Consider the following 26,767-nt stretch of genomic DNA (forward strand, 5'->3'; position numbering starts at 1 on the left):
GATATAACGAGAGAACATTTTATGAACATTTTTTGAAATTATTTTAAAAAAACAGTAAGTCATTAGATGCAAGTATTATCATTTAACGTCCGAGATAGATCAAAGCACAAACATTGTACGTAATTATCCGAATCACAGACATATGTATTGTACTGTTTTACTGTACAATTGTAATTAATTCATGGACTTCTTGGAAGTCGCTTATCATAGTTCCCAATAGAATTAACGATACAGTGCTTTGTTTACTAGTAAATTCTTTAATGGAAGCCGAACGAGAGAGAATTTAATATAGTAATTTAATGACTTTGACTGATAGGAGTAATTTTGAACTGCAAATGTAAAGGATTTCCCTACAATAACAACGAATAATAGACATCAAACAGTTGTACTAGGACTATTTCTTACAGTTTAATTATCTTCTTCTACACAAAGATACCAATATACGAATATATTACCGTCCTACCGTGTTATTAGCATAAATAACAGCCACATCTTCCAGCATAAATTCGTTATCAATCAATCGACCATTATGAAAAACGTCAATCTGTTATGATAGCAAAAAAATTGCATATCTATTCTATTATATGCAATATGAAAAATGTCATCTATCTAGTAAGATATAAAAATTTATGTCTACCATATGCATATCAGGCATTAACGTTTTCATTTTAATAAATTTCTTTAAATGAACAACTCGCATATGGCTCGGACATCTTAAATAGCGGATTTTGCTAGCCTTAATGAATATCAAGAAAGAATAGCTTGAATACTCAAAGGTCTATCTAAATATCACAGTATATGGATGATATTAAAAGTGCGAACAGAAAGAATAAGCTATAATTCAAAGTACATGCTGTACTTTCACCATAACATGGAACTCCATAGATGATAAAAATGTTATTCTATGACAAAAAGCAAAGTAATGCAGTCTACTTAACATTAGCTTACCTTAGAACGTCCGTTACTAAATTGCCTATAATGAGCAGCAATGAAAAGCAGTCATAGGGTTAGAAATTTTAAGGATAAAGCAGTTATATTGTAGTTATATATTGTGTTACTGTACATCTAAGCTACATTACGAATAATATAGTATAGTGCACATTGAATAGCATGTTCTTGCCAATTACTGTACATAAAAGATAGACACTGAAAATTTCGTGAAGAGTTATCTAGCATTAATTCTAATAAAGAATTTAAGCATAGAACTTCAGCTTGTAATTTATAAGAAAAGTTATATCTCATTGCTTAGATTGCTTTTAGCAATTTCCAAAACGAACTCTACCACTATCCACTTATAAGATTGAATAAAATAATTCAGCGAAAAACTTACGAGCTTGAAATATTCTCTAATGTGATACAAGTACGTTGGCTATCTTCCGATTGGCGTCTCTTATTTAAATTGTTGGATAGTAATTCTAGAAAATAAGTTACCTGGCATAAATGCTCGTCTTAATGGTACAGTACTCGAGTGTTTTTAATTAAAAAGTTGCATTTATCCATAGATACAAAGATATTTTAGCAGGAGATAGCAGTTTGACCATTAGAAATAAGTATTAGTTATAAATATATTCCCTACAGTTTTCCAAGTAAGATACGTTATACGTATACAGTATAGTTCAGGTACGATTAACTTATAATATTTAAAGAATTCTTTTAATACCGCTTTTTGGCATAGTTACTCCATGCTGATTGTAAAAATCTAATCTTCTCCGATTTTCTTCTATAAGTTTATGAATGACATAAAGATCTACATCTCAGCATTTAGATAATTATAATTAACAAATATAAAAATTCATAGTAAACATGACTCATAGAAACTTAATTTGTATTGCGGTATTATAAATCATACTCGGATAAATTTTACTCAGAAACCCACTAGATAATGTACATTTATGCTACCCGTTCCCTACATTTCATACCTTTCAGTAAACCAGGAACGAGACCATAAACGATCTCTTGCAAGGTTGTATCGGATCTAATCGTAAGGCCATGTTTAAACGATAGATGTTATGAAACACTATCCATCAAATTAATTCTAGTTTTGCAATATATGACTATATACGTTTGGTATTTCTATCATAAATTAGCATTAAAGAATTAACTAAATTTCAATCCAGATTTCGGTTTTATTAACTATCGATATATGGTATTTCAAAAAAATATCCTTCATACCTTATGTTAAGATGAGGCCTCGTCTCATGCACTCTCAGATTACAAAGTGGACACAGCAAACTTTTATCGAAATGTTTGACGATGCAACTTCTACAAACTAAATTTATATAAAAATAAGATTAAAATTAATTCAGATAGAATTCAAGTATTATTTGAATGAATTAATTAATGTGAGTCTTGTGAGGATTGCAAATGATAATGCTAGCCATTAGTCATCCTAAACCATGTGTAACTGTCGCACGCGTAATCAAAGTTCTTGAAATATGCGCTGTCAGTATCAACTAGCTTTGATTGCAGTAATAAGAAGAGATACAGGTAACTCCATTACCTCGGTCTTACTAGTGGTCATATAATTAATCAGAGTATTGTAATAATTGTGTTTATCAACTGTACGTCAATCTTTATAGGCTTCATTTTACACCATGCAGTCATAGCTTCGAGCCTATTTTGACCATTATTGTCCATCGCACCTCTTGCAAATAGAAAAACATTCGTTCTCCTACTGTCGGTATATAGAAAGATTCTTCATTAAGTGATAACATATCAGATAGCGTTGGACAGCTGATATTAATGTAGCTAAAGACTTCGACGTCATTGTACAGTTCTGTACGGCTATAAAACATCAGCTCATCATTCATACGAATGCAATTAAATATCAACCAATTCAGGAGAATAAAATTTCTTTATCCATTGGTAAATACAGCATTATTAGTTAGAAATAACACCATGTTTTTTTCCCCAAACCAAGCTGATGGTGAAATGATGACTATTATACTGTATACGTATACAATTCTGCACCTGTATTACACATGCCTACTGGCAGTATAAGAGCACTCTGATGCTGACGTTAGCATCATCCATATCAAACAGTCACGCCTCTGGTATACAGGTATAACCAAAAAGTCAATCGAATGGGCAGACTACTACTAGCCATATACTCTACATTAACAGTAAAAACTACAAACTGCGTTAATCCATCGATTTTCAGTGTATGGGATCTAGAATTTAATTACAGTACATACTCATGGCAGCCATTCAAGTGCGATCAAGATTGAGCAAAACTACAACGGGACAACGCATACGCATATCAGTTCCAATACCATCAAAATATTTCTGCTTCCTACCGTTGCTTCTACTGTACAGTACTGTCGGAACAAGTCCAGTACCGTCATCGAACGATTCCAAAGCGTCACAGAACATCAATTATAATTATTATATTAGTCATGTTGTACTGTATAGAAACATCTATGCTAGCATCAGTATACGACATGATTTTATGATAGAAGTTTGATTGCATTGCCACGATCTGTCATCGGAGTTTATCACAGACTCTTTTATAGTAGTAGTATCTATATGTGATACACAATATTAACTTTACGCCAGGATAACCTACAGGAGTGCAAGCATTCCGTAATGGTGGTAGCATCGATCAGGTAGCCTTGACATAAATAGCAAATGACATGAGGATTAATTTGCTGAACTTTAACTTGAGCTTCGGATTGCATACTTGGTCCGTGTAAATCGTTAACGCAAATGCGCAAGTACTGGCTGAGCTAGTACCTACCCTGCGTATATATGCACTATACTGTATACTGTACGTGTATTCTGTACTTTTCCTACAATACACTACAGTACAGCACAGTACTGTACCGTGTCGTAAACTGATTGAAGACCTTATACTGTACAGTACTGCAGTTACTATACTGTAATGTACTATACAGAAAGAAAAAGTCTCATACTGTACATTATATCAGGCTTCATCAAACTTTTTAGTCTACGTTATGTCTCTATAGTATGAAGAGGTAAAAGTTTCTCCTTTTACCTCCATTCCATGTTTAGTTATAACATTAAACATTTAATTGTGAACAACGCTGGTAATAAGACCATATCAAGTGTCAATAAGATCACATTAGCTGCATCGCTAGCGGCGGATAGAAGGATTGTTATCCTTAGTCAAGTTTGAATACATGATAATGTATGTACACGAGCTAAGAACTGCTCTTTGAGCCATTCGTGGAGTGTATATCCAAGTGTAAGCTTTAAACGTATACTGTAGTATGGATATGGATTCTACGCATGCAACTGTTGGAATCACTAATTTACATGTAAAGTACAACTTACAAATATACTTTAGTAATTAATTGTATACTTGCGTATACGCCGTACGTGTACTTATTCATACATTTAAAGGTAAAAGATATCCAAAGCTTAAAACAAGTACTAGAATTAGAAAAGATATGACTCGAGAATTACATAACGGTCACTACCATATAGATGTGTTAGTAATCTACAGATGTCTTCTACTATATCCGATCACTACAAATTTATTCAAACTTAAATTGATAAATAAATTGCAACTAAGTGACTTTTTATATCATATCTGCCTACACATGATATTTTGCATTGTTAACCAATAGTGTTGCCGGTGATCCATTTGCAAATAGCTTAATAAACAATAATTTGAATGAAGTAATACCGTAACATTGCATTTATTGCCTTAAATGGACTAGTACAAATATGTTACGATTTTAACAGAAGTAATCTGCTACAGCTCAAACGATTAACAGAAAAAAGTTAATTATGATTCTTTATGTGCATTGCACTCTTGCATAAAACTATATACGAGCAATAATTTGACCATAATAACCATCAGCGTATTTCTATATGAAATAATCAAAGCGCGGAGTTCTAGAGTAGCGTAAAGTGAAAAGGTCTACAGAATAAGCCGTAAATCTCAACTACAAATTAAAAATATAGTGACCGACTTAAACATCATCCAAACCCTCGGGCATTATATACGAGATGTCATCCCAAGGATGTCGATATAAGCCTTGTTTCAGACGTTTTTGATCAAGGAAATGACCTATTAGAAAAATTTCAATATACTAGTTAGATACAATATTATACATGATAACATAATAAGATATCGACACGTAGCAAATACCAGGCCATAATACTAATTCAGGCAATTAAAAAAATCTTAATTTAGAGAAAAATTTGCTACAATATTAACAACTGTAACAAGCGCTTAATCAATTGATACTATTTCAACTGTAGCGGTTAACATGTTCTATTACTACAGTACTATAGAGTCCTCACCAATGAATCCCATGGAACGCCCAAGAACAAAAATGCCGTTCAATGTACCACTTTCAATATACTCCGTAACTTCCTCACTATAGTCATTACAGATGATGGATATACGTATAAAAATGTACGTCAAATTTACATATTTACTTTGTTAGCTAGAATATAGGTCATAGCGAATTTGCAGTAGAGAACGCTACAGTATACGCTTAGACATATGAAAACAATACAGCTACATTGGCTGTTTTGTTAAGACTACGCATACTTACGTCGTAAATGCACCACAGTTTCTAAGTAGATCAACAAAACAAACACCAATGCAACCATCGACATTCAATATCAGATTTGGCCTTTTCGAAGTAGTAATCTTTTCTACTTCAATAGCATAATCCAAAAGTGGAGTAGAGGGGAAATTGCTTTTTACGTAGTGCTTTAGAATGACGACACGCTTATCGGGATTATTCAGCTAAGACAATAATCATCGAAAGTAATTAATGGATGTTTATCCTGATAATCAAACGAGCTAGAACTAGTAAAATTTTCTCAGTTTAGTACTACAATACCGATTTTACGCGATGCCCAATACCCATAATTAATTTATTCTGTTTCCTCATACTATTAACAAATTCCATAGGTAATAATCCTAAATCGAAAGCTTCCGAAAATTGCCTAGCGGCTCCGTCTAAAGCACCGCCAAATCGATCACCCTACAATGCAAGCAACACATATTCTAGCATATTCTTTTTACAAATATCTTAAGAATGACACTCTTACGATGGTTAGTAAGCCAGAGGTTAATGAAGAGATTAGATCTTTCCCGGCTCTGGCAGTAACAATGGTATTGTGAGCACCAGAAACAGCTAAGATAATAATAGGATATAACAGCAATATTAAGATTAAATTTTAATACAAGTCAAAGTACAAACAGAACTAATTTCTACCTGGACCATGATCTGCAGTAAGTATAAGACACATTTCTATAAATCTTGTAGCATAGTGTGGTAGGCTATAAGGAAAAAACAATTCAATTAGTACTAGCAATTTCGCAAATTCCATCTTACAAGGACAAATCACTAACCGTCTCTGAAACCAAAGTAGGCCTATAACTCCTCCAATTCCCATCTCTTCCTAAAAGTTTAACAATACATACAGTCCACCGTCAATATGAGTGAATTACCGCGCCAACTATACAAACTACAAACCTTGAAAATTTCAGATATTGGCATGCCGGCGTAACGCAGTTCATCTCCTCTCTCGTCACAAATAGTTGTCATAAATGATGATGGCTTGCGAATTAAACCTAACTCCTACGAAGAGCCAACATTAGGATAACGTGAGTTTACAAGTTTTATAGTATCACATAGTCACAACGTATAATAATATTTTATCGAACCCTAGCCCAAGCGTAATCCATTGGAACCGTAGGTGGCTGTTGTTCAGGTTTTGGTACAATGGTACCTTTACTTACTAAGTCATTATAGACATCTCTATAATTGTATATAATATTTATTGCATTAGATAATTTAATAGCTTGTTTTTATATCATGAAACTATAATTAAAGCGATTTACCGTATCAAAATTCCATAATCATCGAAACTATTAGGTACGTGAGCACCGGCTTCTCTCAAAGCCTAATAAAATCGCAAGATCGTGAAAATATAAGAAATTAATATGTTTATATTATGCACACGATGAAGGGGAGCAGGGTAAGTAAGTAGTTATGAACACCTTATTCTTCGCCACTGAGGTCTCCCTGTCGGCATTAGCACACGCTCCAGCATGTCCGAATTGAACCTTCAAGATAACGCGTACTTCAGCCCATTAAATAACTATTGACGATACTAATTCAAACGCACCTCAGATGTAAACATTGACGCGCATGTACCAATACACCAAGCCACAACTGGTTTCGTTATTCGTCCATTTTTAATCTCTTGGCAAATATGATATTCCTCTATACCACCAACCTATTATCAGTAAAAGCACAAAGCATGTACAAGTTTAATTAATCTAAGTTATACCGGCAAACGTCGATACTCAGTAAGTAAATTTGATTAACCTCTCCAAGCATTACGATCAATTTAACGTCATCAGTATCATTATATCGCAGAATGTGATCAATAAATGTAGTACCAGGGTAGCGATCTCCACCGATTGCTACTCCTTCATAAACGCCATCTGTTGTTCTACATATCATATTATTTAGTTCATTAGACATTCCCCCAGATCGTGAAACATACGCCACGCTAAAATTAAAAAATGTACATGTCACTTTCATACAAGATGTACAGAAATGCAAGATTATTACACATGTTGTACAATGCGCAGTATGCGTGTAGTTACTGATTACAAAAATAAATTGATCATTATCAAGGATTACCTTCCGGGTCTATAGAGCTTTGAAGCTATGATATTATCCAACATACCGCCAGTATTACCGATACGGAAACACCCTGGTTTTATTCCTCCAACCTAAGATAATAAGAAATTAATACTCTGACAACATGCCTTTCGCATGTAACAGTTAGCCGCACGTCAGTACCGTAGCTGGACCAATAACGGTAACATCTTTTTCTTGAGCAGTTGCGATTAACTGCTTTGTTTTAGCTTCAGGAATTCCTTCCGCAATTATAGAAATGGCTTTAATCTGTAGAATTTGATTACAGGCATAAGATATATCTATGAATCATTGAATCCTAAATAATTAGAAACTACTTATAAAATATTTTAGAGACATTCTTATGTTAACAACCTGCTTGAATTGCAAAGCTTCCATAGTGGAATCATAAGCCGATCTTAGAGATGCAAAGTTAACAAGAACATCGACTTCAGGAAATTTTCTCATAGCGTCAGACATATCTTTAAACACTATTCAAAATATCAAATATAAAACAGTTATATAAAACAGTTATCAAATCATGTAAGAAACCGTACGTATTCTACACAATTTTGACTCAAGTTCGGTAATATTATAATAGGGGTACCTGGTATGAGAATCTCTTTATGACCCCAATAGAATTTCTGTTTATGATCCCCACTATAACAGATGAAGACATGTACATGTAAATAAGCCAATTATTTTTTTTAACCTTTCTTTAATATTTACTGTAAATTATTGTTTATCCGGTCACCTGAATGGATAAATCATAGCTGCTACCGACCAAGTTTCCCTTGAACTTACATAGTCGAAATCTAACATACCCTAAGGAAGTTGAAAATATTCCGATAGAATCTTATACCAATAGCTAGATTTAATAATAATGATTAAGAAGAGGTACCAACATTTGTAAAATACCTGCACTGCACGCGGCTGCATGCCCCAAACAAAGCATCTTGTTTTGTCGGTAAAAACAGTAATTCTACCTCGCTCATTGCGCAATGATTTAACATCTTTATTGTCAGATAAAGCTTCTCCAAAAGAACTAGTACGAGACTTCTTATTCGCTGGAGAAGAAAATCCCGACGACGAAGACTGAAGAATTAGGAAATGTAATATAGTATTATCAGAGTTCAATATTTACGATCTTCCAGGAAATGTATCTTTATGGTCAAGTACCAATCGAGTGTTACTACCTAATATCACTAACACTTGAAAATAATCTTATTTTTTAATATAAATTAAAGTGATTAAAATTACATACAGTGCTAGACGACTCCCCAAGTAGCAGACTGACAGTTTGAGTGTTTGCAACAGTTGCGGTATAATCTGAAACAGCTTGCTTCCCTAGTGCCATAGAAACAATAGCCGTCATATGTGTTTCAGGCCCAAAAACGTGCAGAGGAACACCTAAATCTGTACCTAATCATCATATAATACATAATCGAGTAAATACGATTTGTGAAACAATGTTGAAGTGAAGTTAATTCTTATCCTATACCAAGGTCACGCATCATTCGTAGTCCTTCCTGGTAATTAGGTCCACCACGTCTAGCAAATATAGATACTTTAGATTCAACTAGAAGATGGCGAAATTCCATTAAAGCCCTGATAATTCCCTGTCAGAAGATTTAAAGATTAGTTCATTTTTTTAAATTTTGTTTAGAGTAATTTAATTAAGGAGAGCAAATATTTAATAAATCATTATGAAACCTTAAAAGTTGCAGCAACGTTCGTGAAATTAGCGATACCTCCACCGATGATTAATACCTTTCCTATTAAAACGTCCAGTAAATGTTATAAATAACTGCTGTAAAATTTAAAGTACAACCGAACACAATCGTTTACCTTCAGGATGCTTATGACGACAAATGAGGCTAAGAACTACTTTGGCGTATTCGTAAGTTTGAGATTCTGTAGGTGCTCCAGAATACTCTCCATAGTTGGCCAATTCATGGCTAAATCCTAGGTCGCAAATCGTGTCGCTATAGTAATAAAATGTAAATTAATTGCAATAACTAGAGGATAGAATAAACCTTTCTAATTTGATACTATTTGTAGCCAGTAATACAACATACCTATAAATTACTGAAGCTCCGCCGCCAGCAACCATAGTCCATACTCGTCCTTGCTCGTTTAAAATAGTTAATTTAAGCGATGCTCCGCTTTTAGCGTCAAGTTCCGCAATATAAGCTTCCTTTAAGAATATAATGTAATGAGTATAAATAATAGTCTAAAAGATGTTATCATTGAGTTAGAGTTGATCCACCTCTGGATAAGCGTCTCGTCCAAAGGGTGGAGGAAATGTTATCTCTCCCCATTCTTTTTTACATAGATATTCTGCAGTTGCGTCAATTTTAGCGGCCAAGTCAAGGATATAGATCGCGTTATCGACAACAACTACGCAAAAAATATAAATAAAGTCATTTCATAAATGTAAGTTAAAGAAAGGAATGAATATATTCTATAAATGAAATATCTCACCTAAAGGGTTGATCTCCAGGTACGCAAAATAAAGCTTTCGATAGATATTAAACAATGCTACTATAAATTCAGCCACAAGTCTAGCATTTATAATATAAATTCATTGAAAGTTAGAATTGTTACCTAATTTGTTTATAATAATTATAATTTAGTAAAGTATGAACATTTGCGTCCTTACCTTTTGATTGGAGCGGCTACATTCTTTACGAGCTCTTTTTCAACTTGATCGATTGAAGGTAATTTGTTAGCGGCAATATCTAATTTTAGAGCCTTTATTTCATTTGAAAGTATAACAAGGGCACAATCAGTTTGTTCAATACGCGTTATATAAATATAAAGTTTAATAATTCGATATTGATACTATTAAAATACAATTGTATCTTATTTTATAAGGTATACCTTTTCATCAACATTTCCAACATCAACACCACCTTCATGATAAAAGAGAATACTGTCACCTTCTCTGGTTCCATAGATACATAAGTACAGTTCTTGATCCTATTTAAATTTGTAACAAATTTAATATCTGCAAGTATTTTTATATAAAACCACCGTAAATTATACTACTGGTCATTTATCCGATTGATATTACTTCATTAAAGTATAGCACTTCGTAGCACATGATGCGAATAAAAGTGTCATCAAATTTAACTTACAGTGAGAGATGAAACATACTATTATTCAGTAATATCCAATTGCAAGCAATACAAATATAGCCCACTATATAGCACATTGCCAATGTCTTATTGCAAAATCTTACGTCCAACAAACATATTGTTATTTTCTAAAAATTATTTACTTCAGGTATACAAGTATCACACGTACATGAACAGTACAGTATTGCAAAATGCATCATCTTCGAATAACCTCACTTTAAATAGACCGAACTCTGTATTATAAATTCATTCAAAACCGAACCTTTCTCAGGTCTACAGTACTGTTAGCTCTTTCACTCTTTGCTTATTTAACGCAAATAAACTGTTACACTTGTTCACTTATATAGCTGATAAAGCGAGTTATCATTTTCCATGATTGATCGCCGCATTATAGATATGAGAAAAGCAATACATCTTAAGCCATTCGATCTACATATATCGTAAACCATAGTAGCTGTAAGATTGCCTTAACGCAGACTACAATTACAATTAACGCCTATTTCTATCAAATTTTTATCAATTACAATATAGGATAATTATGATCCTCTTAAATTAGACTATAAAAGCTGAAAATACCATATGATCATTAAATCCTGACCTGGGTATGCTTGACAAATGGCTCAACGATAAATCGCCTTAACGTACCAGTTGCTCCGCTAACCTGAAATAAGGAAGGTAGAATGAAATAAATTTCGGTATGGTAAATACATCATGGTGAAAAGGTAAAATTTAACCTTTGACTTTGCATACAACAAACAAAAATACGTTATTGATTGCGCTCTGCAGTGCTTGTACTATAGTAGCTTGTGTATGCAAATGTGATGTGCATTTAGCGTTTATTCAATCTATGCAGATTCTAAACAGCTATTCGGAATAGACTTTAAAATACCGATACATAGATCTATCTACTTCGTTTAATGATACTGTATCTATCCAAGTTATGTGACCAGTGTCCATTAGCGACTTTTAGGGCCTCTAGTGCATGTTACTGTAAACTATGCAATCTGGATTACCAGCTGTAATAATTTTACTGTATATAGCAAACAAGATTTCTAAGTAAATGAAACCATACGCCCTATACAGTAAGTAAGAATTAAAACAATACAACCTGATAATATATCACATACTCGTATATATATATATGTACAGTATATATGTATAATGTAATATTATTTATTGAATCGTATTCCCTATTTTAGACTACAGTAGAGCAATAAAATTACAGAGCGATCCATAAAACTGTGGAATATCGCAGTCTGCTGATCTAGTACACATACAGTACAAACGTCATCACTGAATGAATTAATTATACAGTATCTCCATTTGCAAGCAAATGAGCACAAACACCAGTTTACGTTGATACTGAACAGTAAAGGTATTAAAACAATTTCAATGTCCAACAAGAATGAGCTAAACAACATCACTTTGCATAAATGCATAATGTAAATTATGTAATTAATCATAAATTATCATTAATGAATTCAAATATAATATAGTGCTGTAACGGGAGCTATTTATTTTTATTATTTTTTTTTTTATTCCATCGGAACAGAACTACACCTACCGAATAGAAAACAAGAACACGCTACGTGAATGGCCTGAACGCACGTACACTCGTACAGTATGGCATACTGCATGCTTTTCAAATCAGACCTTTTCAATAAGCGTGCATTAAAAGCTACTGTAAATTGTAGTCTAGCACAACATGTACTACAGCAGAGTTCCTGCAAAAGCCTAGCAACTGCAAGCTCCCATTTTTCGATAACGATCCTAATTTCTGCCGCACGGTGCAGATGTAACCAGAGCTGTACTCGGACACTCAATGGGTGTAGTACAGTATAAACAGTCCCTGTATATGCGGACTGCAAAGCTAACATGAATTCGCTCTATCACAAAGGCCTGAGGTATTAGAATCAATGACGTTTCTTAAGCAAGCAATCTACACAAGTAAATTTAATAAGCATTTACTATACAGTGAGTGTACATATTCGATGACCTTAGAGGAACGTATACGCGATATAGCATCACTAATTTAAAAGAGTTCAAAGATGAACCTCTTGAGCTAGATAAACACGCAGTAGCCGTTGTACGAATTGGAAAAAAAAAAATGACAGTGACTGGCTTATTGCATAAGTGAGTAATACCATAGATCGTACTACGCTCTACTGTAGTGTGCATACAGTAGAGAAAAAATTGGGGAAGCTAGCCAACCTGTATAGGCTTATTCATCCTTTCAGTAATCCATTTTTGCACTTCTGGCCAATCTGCATTGACTTTAATAAGCCCTAATTTACCACGGCGCTTGATCAATTGATCCGGTTTGACAACTAATCGCTACATTATGAGCAAAATAGAAAGCAAACTTGTAACCATCGACCGATATATTATCGAATACAGTTTACCGCTATGAGCTATGACACTATCCCTACATTAGGCTACATATATTGCAGTCTTCACAGACTGCAATTGTACTACGCATATAATTCCCTAATATAATTTAATTTAAATTAATTCAGACACAACATCTGCAACAGCCTATCATACGTAGGCAGAAGCATTAACGGCTCACTTAGACTCTTGCATACAGTAGAATACGTTACCTCAGAAGAGAGCCAGGAACTTTCATCCTGAAGTTTTGCACAATCTAAATTTGATGCAGCAACAGCACTTTTAATAGGAGCTAACTGAGGAAATTGTAGATGTTGGCTTATAAGTCGCTTGCCATCCGCTTCATAAATTGCCTTAACCGACATGATGTGAAAATTGCTTGTCCGACTGGCTGCTTTGCCACTGCACCCAAAAAAAAAATGCGTCGACGATACGTGTATTCGTCACACTGCACTCTCTAGTAAGTGACAGTCGAGTAGGTATGAACACCGTCCGATAAGTGACAGTACGTCGTACGATATTGCGACACAACCGGGCGCCCTACAGTACTGTACACTGTACTGTACAGTACAGTAGAGTACAGGAGAGCACAGTATGGGCATTGTACAATGTACAGTACAAAAAAATAAAAGAAATACTGTAGTGACGTTGAGTTGCGTCACCTTTCTGCTAGATGACAGTATTGTATTGTATGGCTAGCGTCATACTGTGCACAGTGACACCACGTCGTCCGCGAAACATGGACGAACGACACGAGATGGTAACAAAAAAAATTGGGGGGGAATTCTTTTTTTTTCTTTCTTTTTTTTGAAATGAACAATAGAAGAGTTCACTGACCATTTAATGACGCCTGTGTGTGTGTCAGTCATTCGAGCTCACCCCACCTTTTGTGTAAACGATATCACGCAACCTCAGTTTAACAAACACGTGCGATGCGATGTGGGTGATAGTGCAGAGTGCAGAGTGCAGCTCGCAACATCCAACATGAGCCAGCAAGGATTAGTACTGTACTGTACAGTGTACAGTACTGTACTGTAAGCCTTGGACCAAGGACTTTTAATTTCCAGTAAAGAGAAAAAATTGGGAAAAGTTATTGACCCAACTTGATCGCTTTAAACGATCTACCGTACGACAGGATGACTTTACTCGCTCAATGGCAGAGTGTCTTGACTATCATGTCCTATCGTACGATCCGGTCTACTGCAATCGATTCTGAATATCAGTATACCGGAAGAAAAGGGACAAAACGATCGACCAATTTTCAGATCACGCCATATCCTGTACATTATTCTGCATGTGGTACTGTCAATAATGTATGAGTATGGGTGTATACTATTGGATCATGTTTGTTTTTAGCCAATATTGTATGTACAGTGTACACTGGAAAAGTACATGATTGTTACAGTAAACCAACGTGGCTTTCAGTCCTTTCCTACTTAGTCTACTGTACTGTATATTTATTGCTACTGCACCGTATGGAAAAATCTTGATGGTCTGGACGTCTGGCCTCGACCTTGACTGGTTCGTAAAAATTGCAAAAACACACAGCAAAGTGTCCACCAGTCTCGCCATTGAAATCGACTGAACAATACCGCAGGTCTACTAATACGTACTATAACCACTTATACTGTACTCTACTGGATTGGCAACCCTCTTTAACGCCCTACCCAACGAGTACATATCCATAGACTACAGTAGATTGCTATACATCTTACTAGTCTATGAAACAGTTAAGCATCAGTGTTTCTAATCTTTTACTGCATACGGGTGTACGTATGTAGCACAAATAAAGGAACTGATGAATACTGACTGTGAGTGGAGTAATCAGAGACTACTAGCTAAAAATACAAGGCTTTTAGTTAGCGATCGGCTCCCTGATACATCTAGTTTTGCATTGTATCTACTTGTAACATTGTATCATATGCTAAGTATGATATATATACAGTATACTGTACGTATGCTGTATGTATGAGTATATATGTCACTATACTCGTACATGTATATCTACTAGTTTATGACATAATGCACAGTAGAGAACCGATGCGAGAGCATGACGATTTCAATCAATTAAGCTTATTTAACTACAAAGTATTACGAAATGTGTGTATCCATACAGTAGTAATTTAAAATTTAAGCGAAGTTACATAACTGTCAATAGCAATAAATTCAATTTTATTTTGTCTATTTTATATAGTAATATATATAATACTGTACGCGAATAATTCATCATTATATGATTAATTACAATAGCCCATGAAGCACCAGATATATTGGTGTACTGTATAGTGTATTCGTTCATATGTATTTGATTTGAACAATTAAGTCAATATGTTACTGTATGGTGTACTAGCAATAGTATGTATATGCAGTGTATAAATAAATATATACTGTACATATAGTGCACACAGTAGAGCTTATGTAAACTGTAAACAAATTGGGGGTTGCTATGGGAACAGTAAAGTAGATGTTGCGATGCTATTTGGAAGGCAATTGAGCCCTGTGTTGAGTGTTGTTAAACATCTTAAGCCAGAAACATACTCCTCTACAAACACATTCATACTAAAAATCTTAAACTGCTAATAAACGCATACAATACTTGTAGAGTGTGCACTCACAATATTACAAACTCTGTCATTATAGCTACGTACATGGCATATTAGTCAGTTATGTTACACAAGTAACTAATTATACTATACTCATGAACTAAATCTTAGCTATGCCTGGTAACACGGAACAAAGCGGATAACAGGTGTGCTGACTAGTTGTACCAGCCTTATAAAATTACATAAGAGTTATTATCGGCTGTGAAGACGGGTAATGACTCAATCGAATGTTGATCTACAAGTCTTAATGATAATCATTTCAAGTACAATCACTAAGCACTTAACTGATGAATAGCAACGCTAAGCTGTGCTAGTTATAGTTAATTCTAACACACTATGACAAGATCCTATCCAACGCTGCAAGTATAGACGAATCTACAGAGTCATTGTTGGTGAAAGTCCCCACAAGCTACAGCATACGACCCGGCCCTATTCCGTGGCATCAGTAATTATTTATCTAATATTAAAGATACTTTAGCTCTTTTAATCGATTTTATCTCAATCTAATACTGGAGTATCTTGTGTGTAATACTCTCTTTTACATTCAAGATTATTATTGCAGTTTTATTTAGTTCTTTTAACTATTTTCATACTTCATTGGCGTAAATTACGCGTATCACAATATAAACGAAATTTGATTTAGAAGTCTAATATTTTAAACTTTATCGTATCCGTACTATTCGTTAGATTGATGATATTTAAGTAAATAAAATTTGACACATCTTTTCTACAAATTTCATCATCATACATGCCTATAATTACTGCAATAGTTAAAAGCTAGACTACAGTAAGTGTTATAATGTTTAGGCTTACCTTGAAGCCTGAATACTGTGTTGCGCACTAATTCACTTACAGATAATTACTAATAATTCCTTCATACTTATTTTTCTAATAACTATATTTATACTTGATTAAGTATAGATTGCTAACACTGATCAATATTAAACGATCGATTGCCTATACTGGATCAATAGGCTTGCATCTCTGTACTAATTTATTAATTACAACTTCTAAGTCCAAGTTAAAAACTTACAAACATGTATTCCATATCTGGTTTTAATACTACACAAGCATACTATCATTCTTTAATAAATGAGTCCCAAAAGAAAATTGTAGCCGGTTATAACAAACGGCATCGTTTATCCCAACCTGCCAAAGTCACCACGTCTATCGAGAAAGAAGAGGACAAACTAAAGTTGCCTTCTACATCTAAAAGTGAACCAAAATCAAAAGCTCCTCATCGAATCGATGATTCTGTATTTAATCCTACTAATGGCTTTCTATCACCCGGAGTAAGTGCAAAGCTAAACCTGTCAAACGTAATAGGAATAGATCCGAAAAGTAGGGACAACAAGACTACTGTAGCATTCGAGAATAATGATACACCCAGAGAAACTGTGAATGACTCTAAATCGAATGATACAAATGATATGGAATCCAGAGTACCGGATGACAAGGGTAATTCGCGTTCTTAATTTTTACTGCAATACGTTCTTATGTTATTCACTATGTGAATATAATATGAGCGAATTACTGTAAATTAATTCAAGCAATTTTTTTCAATCATAACTATAAGAACAATAATTTAAAATTAATTATATTTCCGGTAATACTCAATACAGATATAACACAAAATATGGAAGTAACGGCAGTAGATGAAAACAATGAGAAGGAAATGGTTGAAAAGGTGCTGGATGAAGATGGCATAAGCAAGGATGAAACTACGGATGATGAGGAAGAAAAAAAAAATGAAAGTAATGATACATTAGACTCTACGCGCAAAATTACATTTTCTGACATGGAGACATCAAAGGATGAGATAACTGCACCGGCTGAACCAGTGCGCGAACGCCAAAAAAACGTTATCACCAAGGTTGGTATTAAAGTATTTAACCTATAGTAGTAAGGAATTGTTTGTATGGCAACGTCTGCATAAACACGCATATACATCATTAATGATTGCTTTTCATACAAGCCGGTAGATGATAACAAAGGAAATCTAGCATCTAATAGACCTAATACCCAACAAGCAATAAAAGATCGGAAATTAGCTGCTTTAATGGCAATGTATAAAACTTCTTCAATCAGGCATGTGATTCAGTCAGATACAATACATTTTCAATAAGATATTTAAGTATCTAAACTACTTTGCACCCGTATTAGCGAACAGGAGTACAAGTGATAAGTGTATAAAATTTATAATATCAATATCCATTGTATCTATATTCTAAACTTTATTAACTTAAATAACATATGTATCAATAATATACGTGTATGATGCACTATTATACAGACAATCAGAAGAAATAAATTGGAAACGACGGTTTACTAATAGTTCCAAGATACCAAATTCAACTAAAGAAGTTAAACCCGATCTTGTAACATTAAGATTAAATACTCCCAGATATGAATTTAAAAAAGCTGATTGGCAGGTACATTAAATACAAAATCGTTTAGCGAATTGTTTATACATTAACAATTTAGATTTTATTTTAGTATCATAATTTGAAATTTATTACAGGAAATAGGACGAATTTGGGAAAGAAATCAGAGTCGAACGTCTCGAAACACCAGTGGTAATACACCTTTGTAAGTATACCCGTAAATGACCTCGCATAATTGAATCCTTTCATTTTATTTTGTAATTAACCTTAATAATTATTTCAATTTATATTCTCACACCCTTAGCTGTAGCGAAAGTCCTCGCTCGTATCAAATTCCAGGATATAGGTTAGTAAATTTATAGTACTAACTACTTCTGATGTATTTAAACAGTACATTACAGTGTTAAGTAATATTTTTCGGTTTAAAGCGGTCACATTAGCGGATATGCCGATAGAGACGATGCTGCGGTAACATTTTCGCCACGAAGCTTAGTAAGATCGCAACCTACTACACCACATGGTAGGACGACAAGGTTTGCGTTAAAAATATACAAACTGATAAATGTAGCTCCTTATCCGGTATTTATATTTCGAAATAAGTGCTGAACAAGGTTTTTACAATAAAAATTTTCTCTCTAATACTTTTACTCCAGCTGGCCAATGATGCCCGGATATTCAGGAAATATTATGTGGCCTGAATTTCGCAAGATGTCGAGTACTTCCACGCTACCAACACCAACTACAAGTCTAGTTCATCGGTTGATAAAATCTTACATATTGTATATTGTCGTATCTATGCACGGTAGTCATACGAGTAGACAACTTGCATTTACTTTTTAATAATGAAATGTTTTTAAACTCTAAATACAAATTTAGGCCTTTTCCGAAATCCTCATCAGAATCTCCAGAGTTTGGCCACCAAGCTCCAATGTCCAGCATGATTACATTAACTTCACCACATAATCCATTTAATAGAATCGATAGGGAACCATTCTTACAATCAGCTATGTTTGTCCGAAAGTTGCATCAATCACCGCCACGGGTAGAGCGCTTAGTACTAGAATAGTAATGAACTTCATAATTCATGAAGAAATCTTATAACGAGGTTTCAGAGATTAAATTGCCAAGGCAAAATGTATGAAACTTATTATCGCATATTTTGAATAACTGAGTAAAATTCATATCAAATGAAAGAAAAACGTAAATTACTTTGAAATACCATTTATTTTTTAATACAATACATACATATATTCGCACACTTATATAATAATGTATTTATATATAACTAATAATAAAAATCGTCTTATACAAGAGTCACATGTTATTAATAGTTGTACAGTATCATGTATAAAGAAGTTAAGTTTTTCTTAAGCCAATGTAGTAATCAAATCGAAAAAATATTACATGCAATGTTAATCATCCAAAATCGCTAATTGCTATTTACTATTACTTTCATATCGATATAATGCAGAGTCTACACTTAAAATTCGAATTATAATGTCGAATGACCTTGCCAAAGAAGTTAAAAATATATGTCTACTCTTTTTTATCCTTCTTTGCCAATACAGTAATGTAAGTGAAAATATGCAAATACTACTCCTTGAAGATAATATTAACAGACCATCTCGATCTCATAACAGATCACAACGGTAACGCTAAATATGTTAAACTTAATCGGCATCACTCAGCCTTAGCCCTTCTTCGAAATATCCATAGTTCTCTTCTTCGTAGTTACCAATATTACAGTAATTATCCTCACTGTCATCGGAAGAATTTCCACCGTCCGATGATTCTAAAACATAAAGTATTAAAAATCTCCGATTATCAACAAATTCGAAAGAAATTGAAATATTATAAGATTAACTAACGATTGTTAGATTATATCTCGAAGCAATATAAAATTAAACACAGATAAATGATCGCAATATTGCAATTGTCGTGTTGAACCCCTAGTGGATAAAATCTAACGAAGCAATTCTAGCATTTATCCTATAAATTTATGACACTCTACATATGTTATATGTTGACTATGGATTGTACTTTGCTTATATTTACACCAATAAGATAACAAACATACCTTCCCATAAATTTAAATCATCCTCATCTGGATAATCATTTCGCCAATTGCTTTCGTCATTAGAATCATCTTCGTCATAATAGTGTTCATTATACTCTTTATCTTGCTGCCAATGATCCAACGTTAATAGTTGTTCATCGAAGCTCTCAAATTCTATCGTATTGCCAAGACTAGTGAATTCATCATTCGTTCTATATGCGCTATTTCGGCACCAATACAAATCATACGTATACTTAGCCTAAATTGACAGATTGGAAGAAATAATACTTCATTTGATGAGCTACGACTTTCATATTCATTTAAAACAGGACACAACATCACATTCTTTGATCGGTGCAAACAAAATTGTTTTAATACATTGGCTATCTCAGCCTATGGGCATACAATTCTTTGTAAGGATAAATAATTATCTACTTTGCAATCCTAAATGATATCTATTCTAACAATGAACAAATGTTAGGTGAACTGCACAGCAAAGCAATCATTGAATTATAAGAACTTACATTTGATTGTGACGATTCCTCCGATTGCTGTATTGTCATTTCTACTCCATTGCAAGTAATACCACTTTGCATAGCGTAATCCCTCCCTTCAACTTCACTTTGTAACTCCTCTACATCTACAATTTCGCAGTTTCCGCACCCTTGATCGATATTCCCACCATTTGATACAATATCTTCAATAGATTGTTCTAGTAAAAGGTTAAATCAAGTGAAGAATGGATAATTTAAGTGAATCATTTTAGCACATATTGTATAACATGCTATGTTGTAAAGTCATATTGCAGTACATCAGGACATCATTAACCACAGGTATATCAAATTTATATAATAACTAGGTAATGATATTTACTACATGAAGGCAGACCTTGAATAGCGATCTCCTTTAATTTAGCAATTCGATGAGAGACAATTTTAAATCGTTGTTTCTCTCGATGTAATAGTTGCTCTTTCTTGAGTTTTGATTTTATAGTTGCGATGTCGACCTTGTGGTGTTTGGAGAAAGAACGCTTCCCTTGACTATTGTTTAGCTGGTCTACAACAGTTGTTTTAACTAATTTATCTTCCGTAGAATTGACGGTGCCAATAAATTGAAATAACTTGTGTTGATTCAGCGTAGGTTCCTTAAACAATAGCGAGGCACCTTTATCACCCCGAGGATTATTCTTATTTTTGCTATGTTTACTGGCTGGTTGATCAATCGCTGCAGATTCATCAGATAGATCTGATATCTTTCTTTTTATTCGGATTAACACTGACGTGGGTAACGACTGCGATTGACAGCTACTATTTCCATCATTAGTCGCCATTACTTCTGGTATCTTGTTACTCATAATGGGTTGATTGGCCGGCCGTTCAATGATTAAAATTGACTAACAATGTTTGATTTATACGACTACAGTCTGCGAATCGATCTCATCAAAAGCGATGTAATATTACAGGTCAATTTCGATGGAATTCACTTAATTTAGCTAGTTTACTGAATGGTGCACCAAAAAATTGCACAAACTACAGAAAAAAGTCAAGGAATAGTTAGATACAGTATAGTGTAGTTCTACTAAAAAGAAGTAAAGTGTGATTCGTTCATCAGCTGATTACTGCAAATGCGCTCTATTCTATCTGCTATTTTGAATCCATTGACTGTAATCGATCAGTTTGTATGGCATAATCGATGACGTCTAAGATCCACCATTTCAGCATACGTTAGACTGTTGTTTTCTTGAAACGATGCAATACTTGTAAGCTTACGTCCTAAACTTTAGCGACCAGCAGTCAGGCTTGTTTGAATCAGGCCACCATTTCCTCTGGCTATGGATAAGCTTAATGGATTTCAACCACTAGTTGTCTTTAGGTACAGCAGACTAAGTTATGGACCTACTGTGCCACTCAATTTTACCGGCAACATTCAAAATTGAAATAAATCTTGTCAGAATTTGGTGTTGTAGTCCAGGTGGAGAGTACAGTACAGTACTGTACAGTACTGTCCAGTAGATTACAGTGTACAGTGTACAGTACGTGCTATATTGTACTGTACACTGTACAGTGCGTGTCGTCACATGTGTACAGTACTGTACTCACAGTGGCAATGTACAGTGCACACCTCTACAGTATCCGGAGTACCATGTACTGTAAGTGACCGTGTACAGTACTGTACTCCAGTCACGGGTGTTCCAGTACAGTATCGACTACTGTCGAAAACGGGTACTCTACTAGGCCAGTACTGTACAGTACTGTATACTGTATGGAACTGTATGCGAATAGTTCTGATGGTTAGGATGAGTATGAATTGGAGGTTACCTTAACCCTAACCCCGGGAGAGCGCGTCGATTGATTGCGAATTCACTTTGCCACAGCTTTGTTCTGCAAGAGATTTCAACTTCAATTCGAATGCAACCAATGGCAACTCGCTACATGCAAATGGTATCATGCAATGATAATATTTCTATTACTGTGTTGATGTCAATGACAGAAAAGAATTAGAAACTGGTAGACGAGTACCTTCTACGAATCTGCACTTTTGCAAGGCAATACGAGTCGTACAAATTGCTTGCCATGCGTTTTACTGCTATACATCATACAGTAAAAATAAATTAATTATAAGTGGATCTACTATCATGGACTAGCTAATTGCATTTACATTTATCAATCAATTTCCACTGTAGAATGATTTACTCTGCTTTAAAATATTTATATTATACCGTACACACACATAAGATTTTAAATAAATTAAGATTGAATTATGCTGCATTGTAGGTTAGTCTTCATGAATTATACGTAGTATGAATGGCTAAATATGAGTTTGCTAACGTCATATGCAATTTATCCACTAATGCCCGTAACCTATCAATAGCACTACCAATTAATTAACATGTATCAATTGAACCGCTAGTGGCTTAATTTTCAAGTCTTAACGTTGTATATACACAGTACTGTACGTTATGCGACAAAGATACAATACATACCGTATCTGATTTCATTAGTCTGCACTTACAGTAATGAATTATTTATATTAATTACCTCGCATGTCTTAATGATCGTTGTAAATGTGCTAAGCAAAAAATCTTTATACTGTAATAATTGCTATTGATAACTTAATGCTACAATAGAACTCAATTTACTACTGTCACTGACCTAATGCTAATCGTTTAATTGACTGTACAGATGGAGTTTCCAACTTGTTAATGCATAAAATTGATCTTAGCACGCGATTATTACATAGCCAAAACATCTACTGTATAGTTATATAATAATTTGAAGCGCATCCGCTGATGAAGTCACTATTACTATGTAATTAATTGATCCATTTAGTCATTGTGATCAATGCCTGACTTATCGCTGATCAGTTTATCATAGGTCAACCTTAGTATCAATGTGTTTATTGTTATGCTTATATGTTTATAGAAATAAGTCGTTTCTACTTGCAAAGCCTTATCAAATTACAGTACTTATTTCATTTGCAGTATGTGTATACTATAGTACATATATATCCTAATGGTTGTAATTTTAGCCCATATCTGATCAATCGATTGTAATGCAGCATATGAAGGTACCTTTGCTGGTGTCAAAATACTTTTAGCATTAGGTTGCACAGTTCAATATCAAAAATCTAAATAGATTCTGTAGGTTGCCTATCCAATGATATTATTTTATATGTGAACATAGAACATGCATATAAAGTGTGTTTTGATGAAGACATCAAAAAACTTCAGTTCTACGGATAGTTTTATATAGTGATTACTTATAAAGTGAACGCTGACATGCACGTGTAAATTCTCGTACCAAAACCATAACATCGTATATTGTAAAGACATTCTTCTACTCCTGCCCACTAAAGACAACTGAATATGAAAATATAAAAACGCAAATCCTATAGATTAAAATATATTTTTAATATCATAACAATTTTCAATGTACATCCGATTATTTGACATCTAAGTTTAATTTATGGTCTTAAATTTTTCTATCATGTGAGCTCGGATGTACAGCACAGTAGTAACAGAATTTGACGAATGATTAACATAGATGTAGATAATCATATAGTGATTACTGGTGCATTACTACTTGTAGGTTCTGTTTTTGTCTAATAATTCTGATATGTCTAACACTTTCACTAACGCTTATACCCTTTTGTTCATAGTTTGCAGAATTCCAAGAACAATGTGTGGAAAATGTAAGAAAGACCTTTCCTTAGTCCAGTCTCTAAAGAATTTATTTAGTTAAAGTAGCTTATATATTGTAGCATAATTAAAATATTATTATTTATATCATTTGCTACACTCATTATTTTTGTAGGGTGAGAAATTAATCAAAGAGTTTTTTCCTCAGAGAGTAATAGAATTAAATGAATTCTTAAAGGTATAAACTAACACATTCTTCGTTATGTAAGGTTTTAATTTTCAAACTGCAATGCTGCAGTTTGAAAATACATTGCTAACCACTACATGATATAATATACATTAATCACTCTATCTGCCTAACGAAACGACCTTGGAATATATTTTTTGTTTAAAGCTTTACAAATTTGAAAAGAATATGCTAATACCAATTTAATAGTTGGATTCTTCTTTGTCCTAACGTAGACGGAACGTTTATCACTGAACCCGAGTAAAATTCATTCTAACATTGAAGAATTTACAAAGGTAGACTACCGAATATCAGAAAATGAGACTTTTCAGGTTGGTAACCAATTGTCCGTAAGTTACGTATGGTATTGCTATGAAATTCTTTATTACGATTTATACTGAAGTTGTCGTAATTAATCTTATCGTTGGTAGGGCTCTGCGAAAAGAGCTAGACTAGAGAATGATACGGATTCGAAATCACAGGGTAACATTATCTATCAATCGAGCAGTATTGTATCCCTAATACAATGGTGCTACGTTAGTGTTCTAAACAAGTTTTGTATTATTGTGATAATTAATTAATTCCGTATCTACTGGTATTCTTAGTGCCAGTAATTCCTTGTAACCGATTGCTAGAAGAATTAATCGATGATATCAAGCCTCAAATTCGTACTCTCATTGAAAAATGTAACTGCGTACGTATGAATTTATAAAAAGATCGCTCTTGATAATCCAATTATCTCACCAAAAATCTGAAATAAGAATTACATTAATAGGTAAAGATATGGATACAATTGCTAATTCCGAGAATCGAAGATGGTAACAATTTTGGAGTGTCCATTCAGGTAAATTTATTATTGTCTGTTTAAAAGACTAATACGTTGGTTAAAGTTCATGCAGTATCAGCAATAACATCAGTAATACTAAATCAGTCATATGGTATACTATAAAAAATAGGAAGATATACTCGGCGAGGTTGCGCGCATTGAAAGCGAAGCAGCTGGGTTTCTGGATCAGATTTCTCGGTAAGTCCCACAAGATTCTATCTCATCTATAATTTACGATGAATATAAATACTTTGTTAACTCATGGCTGTATCAATATGAAATATAATTGTAGATATTTCATATCAAGAGGCAAAATGATATCAAAAATCGCTAAATATCCTTTTATCGTAAGTATTAAGTGTTGTTAAATAGAAATAAAATTCATTAAAATTTGTAAAGGATTGCTGACAGCTGTAATTATACTTTGACGATCATAATCCGTATATCAAAACTATTCACCAATTCTTTCAAATTGTAGAAAGATTACTCTCGTTGCATATGTGAACTAGATGAAAAAGAATATCTGAACCTACGTTTAACATTATGCGAACTAAGAAACCATTATGTAAGTGTGGAGTTGTTATCACGCCCGATAATAGTACATTGTTAACATTATTTCTATTTATTTCCTTTAGTGTTGCTTGCATGATACCATCACGAAAAATATAGAAAAAATTAAAAAACCAAGATCTGTCAATACTGACACGATGTATTAAGTGAATTGCAAAGATTTCGCCCATTTATATCCTTTCTGTTCTTGTATTCATATAGCCTTTTATGTACTATTCTCGAAAACCATAAGTAGTAAGCAATTATAAGATATTAGTACCATTATTCTTCGTAACCATTGGCGAGATTGAAATAATATGTATAAGGATATTTAGTTAATAGGGCTATCTAATATGCTGTTGCGCTTTACATGCAACAGTTAGAATAAGATAATGTGGTCTAAGTATTAATGCGTTATCAGTTTAAATTAGGATTTATTCAATATGCATTACAAGATAATGTCAATCTTGTATTATAAATCATTGCATGCTTCACTTTTTGAACAATTTTTGCGATGATTTATCTTCACAGTTTATGATACTATTATATAATTTATCGACTTTGAATGCTGTTGTAAATTGAGTGCTTGATACTGCAGTATGAGGAATAAAACGACTGTATGAAAGCATTGTTTCATTTTGGTATATGGTAGAAACTAACGAAAAGTAAATGAGTTCAAAGTAAACATTAACAATTGTCTTTCTGATATCACAAATATCGTATGCTTAAATTTGGTAAGTAGTTCTACATGAATACTTTGACGCAATCAATACTTGACCAAGTGACGATCGAGTTAGCACATAACCTCGAAGATATTCTT

General features: G+C 33.7%; 5 protein-coding genes across 5 annotated transcripts; 2 read left to right on the forward strand and 3 right to left on the reverse strand.

Annotated features, from left to right (window-relative positions):
- Positions 1-296: 296 nt before the first annotated feature.
- Positions 297-3,677, reverse strand: TRIADDRAFT_54995 (uncharacterized protein; the record flags this gene model as incomplete). Its single annotated transcript, XM_002111207.1, has 7 exons — positions 297-350; positions 464-544; positions 949-973; positions 1,331-1,415; positions 1,920-1,975; positions 2,173-2,269; positions 3,566-3,677. The coding sequence occupies 7 exons, from the start codon at positions 3,675-3,677 to the stop codon at positions 297-299; spliced, it is 510 nt and encodes a 169-aa protein (XP_002111243.1).
- A 1,260-nt stretch (positions 3,678-4,937) lies between these two features.
- On the reverse strand, positions 4,938-13,530 carry TRIADDRAFT_22398 (uncharacterized protein; the record flags this gene model as incomplete). Its single annotated transcript, XM_002111208.1, has 31 exons — positions 4,938-5,035; positions 5,272-5,348; positions 5,529-5,725; positions 5,823-5,966; positions 6,034-6,119; positions 6,201-6,265; positions 6,338-6,387; positions 6,462-6,566; positions 6,653-6,746; positions 6,830-6,891; positions 6,989-7,054; positions 7,117-7,227; positions 7,320-7,506; positions 7,641-7,732; positions 7,803-7,907; positions 8,013-8,128; positions 8,245-8,297; positions 8,392-8,462; positions 8,556-8,704; positions 8,898-9,059; positions 9,139-9,256; positions 9,351-9,412; positions 9,486-9,622; positions 9,716-9,834; positions 9,907-10,037; positions 10,122-10,201; positions 10,300-10,391; positions 10,521-10,619; positions 11,376-11,438; positions 12,989-13,111; positions 13,378-13,530. 31 exons carry the CDS (start codon positions 13,528-13,530, stop codon positions 4,938-4,940), a joined length of 3,267 nt encoding a protein of 1,088 aa, XP_002111244.1.
- Positions 13,531-16,805: 3,275 nt separating this feature from the next.
- On the forward strand, positions 16,806-19,218 carry TRIADDRAFT_54997 (uncharacterized protein; the record flags this gene model as incomplete). The annotated part of the gene is made up of 8 exons (XM_002110660.1): positions 16,806-17,226; positions 17,391-17,641; positions 17,744-17,835; positions 18,062-18,200; positions 18,290-18,357; positions 18,457-18,498; positions 18,581-18,685; positions 19,029-19,218. The coding sequence occupies 8 exons, from the start codon at positions 16,806-16,808 to the stop codon at positions 19,216-19,218; spliced, it is 1,308 nt and encodes a 435-aa protein (XP_002110696.1).
- A 604-nt stretch (positions 19,219-19,822) lies between these two features.
- On the reverse strand, positions 19,823-21,538 carry TRIADDRAFT_54998 (uncharacterized protein; the record flags this gene model as incomplete). The annotated part of the gene is made up of 4 exons (XM_002111209.1): positions 19,823-19,944; positions 20,230-20,467; positions 20,733-20,920; positions 21,097-21,538. The coding sequence occupies 4 exons, from the start codon at positions 21,536-21,538 to the stop codon at positions 19,823-19,825; spliced, it is 990 nt and encodes a 329-aa protein (XP_002111245.1).
- Positions 21,539-25,185: 3,647 nt separating this feature from the next.
- On the forward strand, positions 25,186-26,114 carry TRIADDRAFT_22387 (uncharacterized protein; the record flags this gene model as incomplete). Its single annotated transcript, XM_002110661.1, has 6 exons — positions 25,186-25,266; positions 25,348-25,416; positions 25,529-25,596; positions 25,691-25,745; positions 25,877-25,963; positions 26,034-26,114. Coding segments are annotated over 6 exons (441 nt in total), but the record flags the coding sequence as incomplete, so codon positions are not given.
- Between the last annotated feature and the right edge of the window lie 653 nt (positions 26,115-26,767).

The sequence above is a fragment of the Trichoplax adhaerens genome, genomic scaffold (genome assembly GCF_000150275.1).
Source record: "Trichoplax adhaerens TRIADscaffold_3 genomic scaffold, whole genome shotgun sequence".
Lineage (NCBI taxonomy): Eukaryota > Metazoa > Placozoa > Uniplacotomia > Trichoplacea > Trichoplacidae > Trichoplax > Trichoplax adhaerens.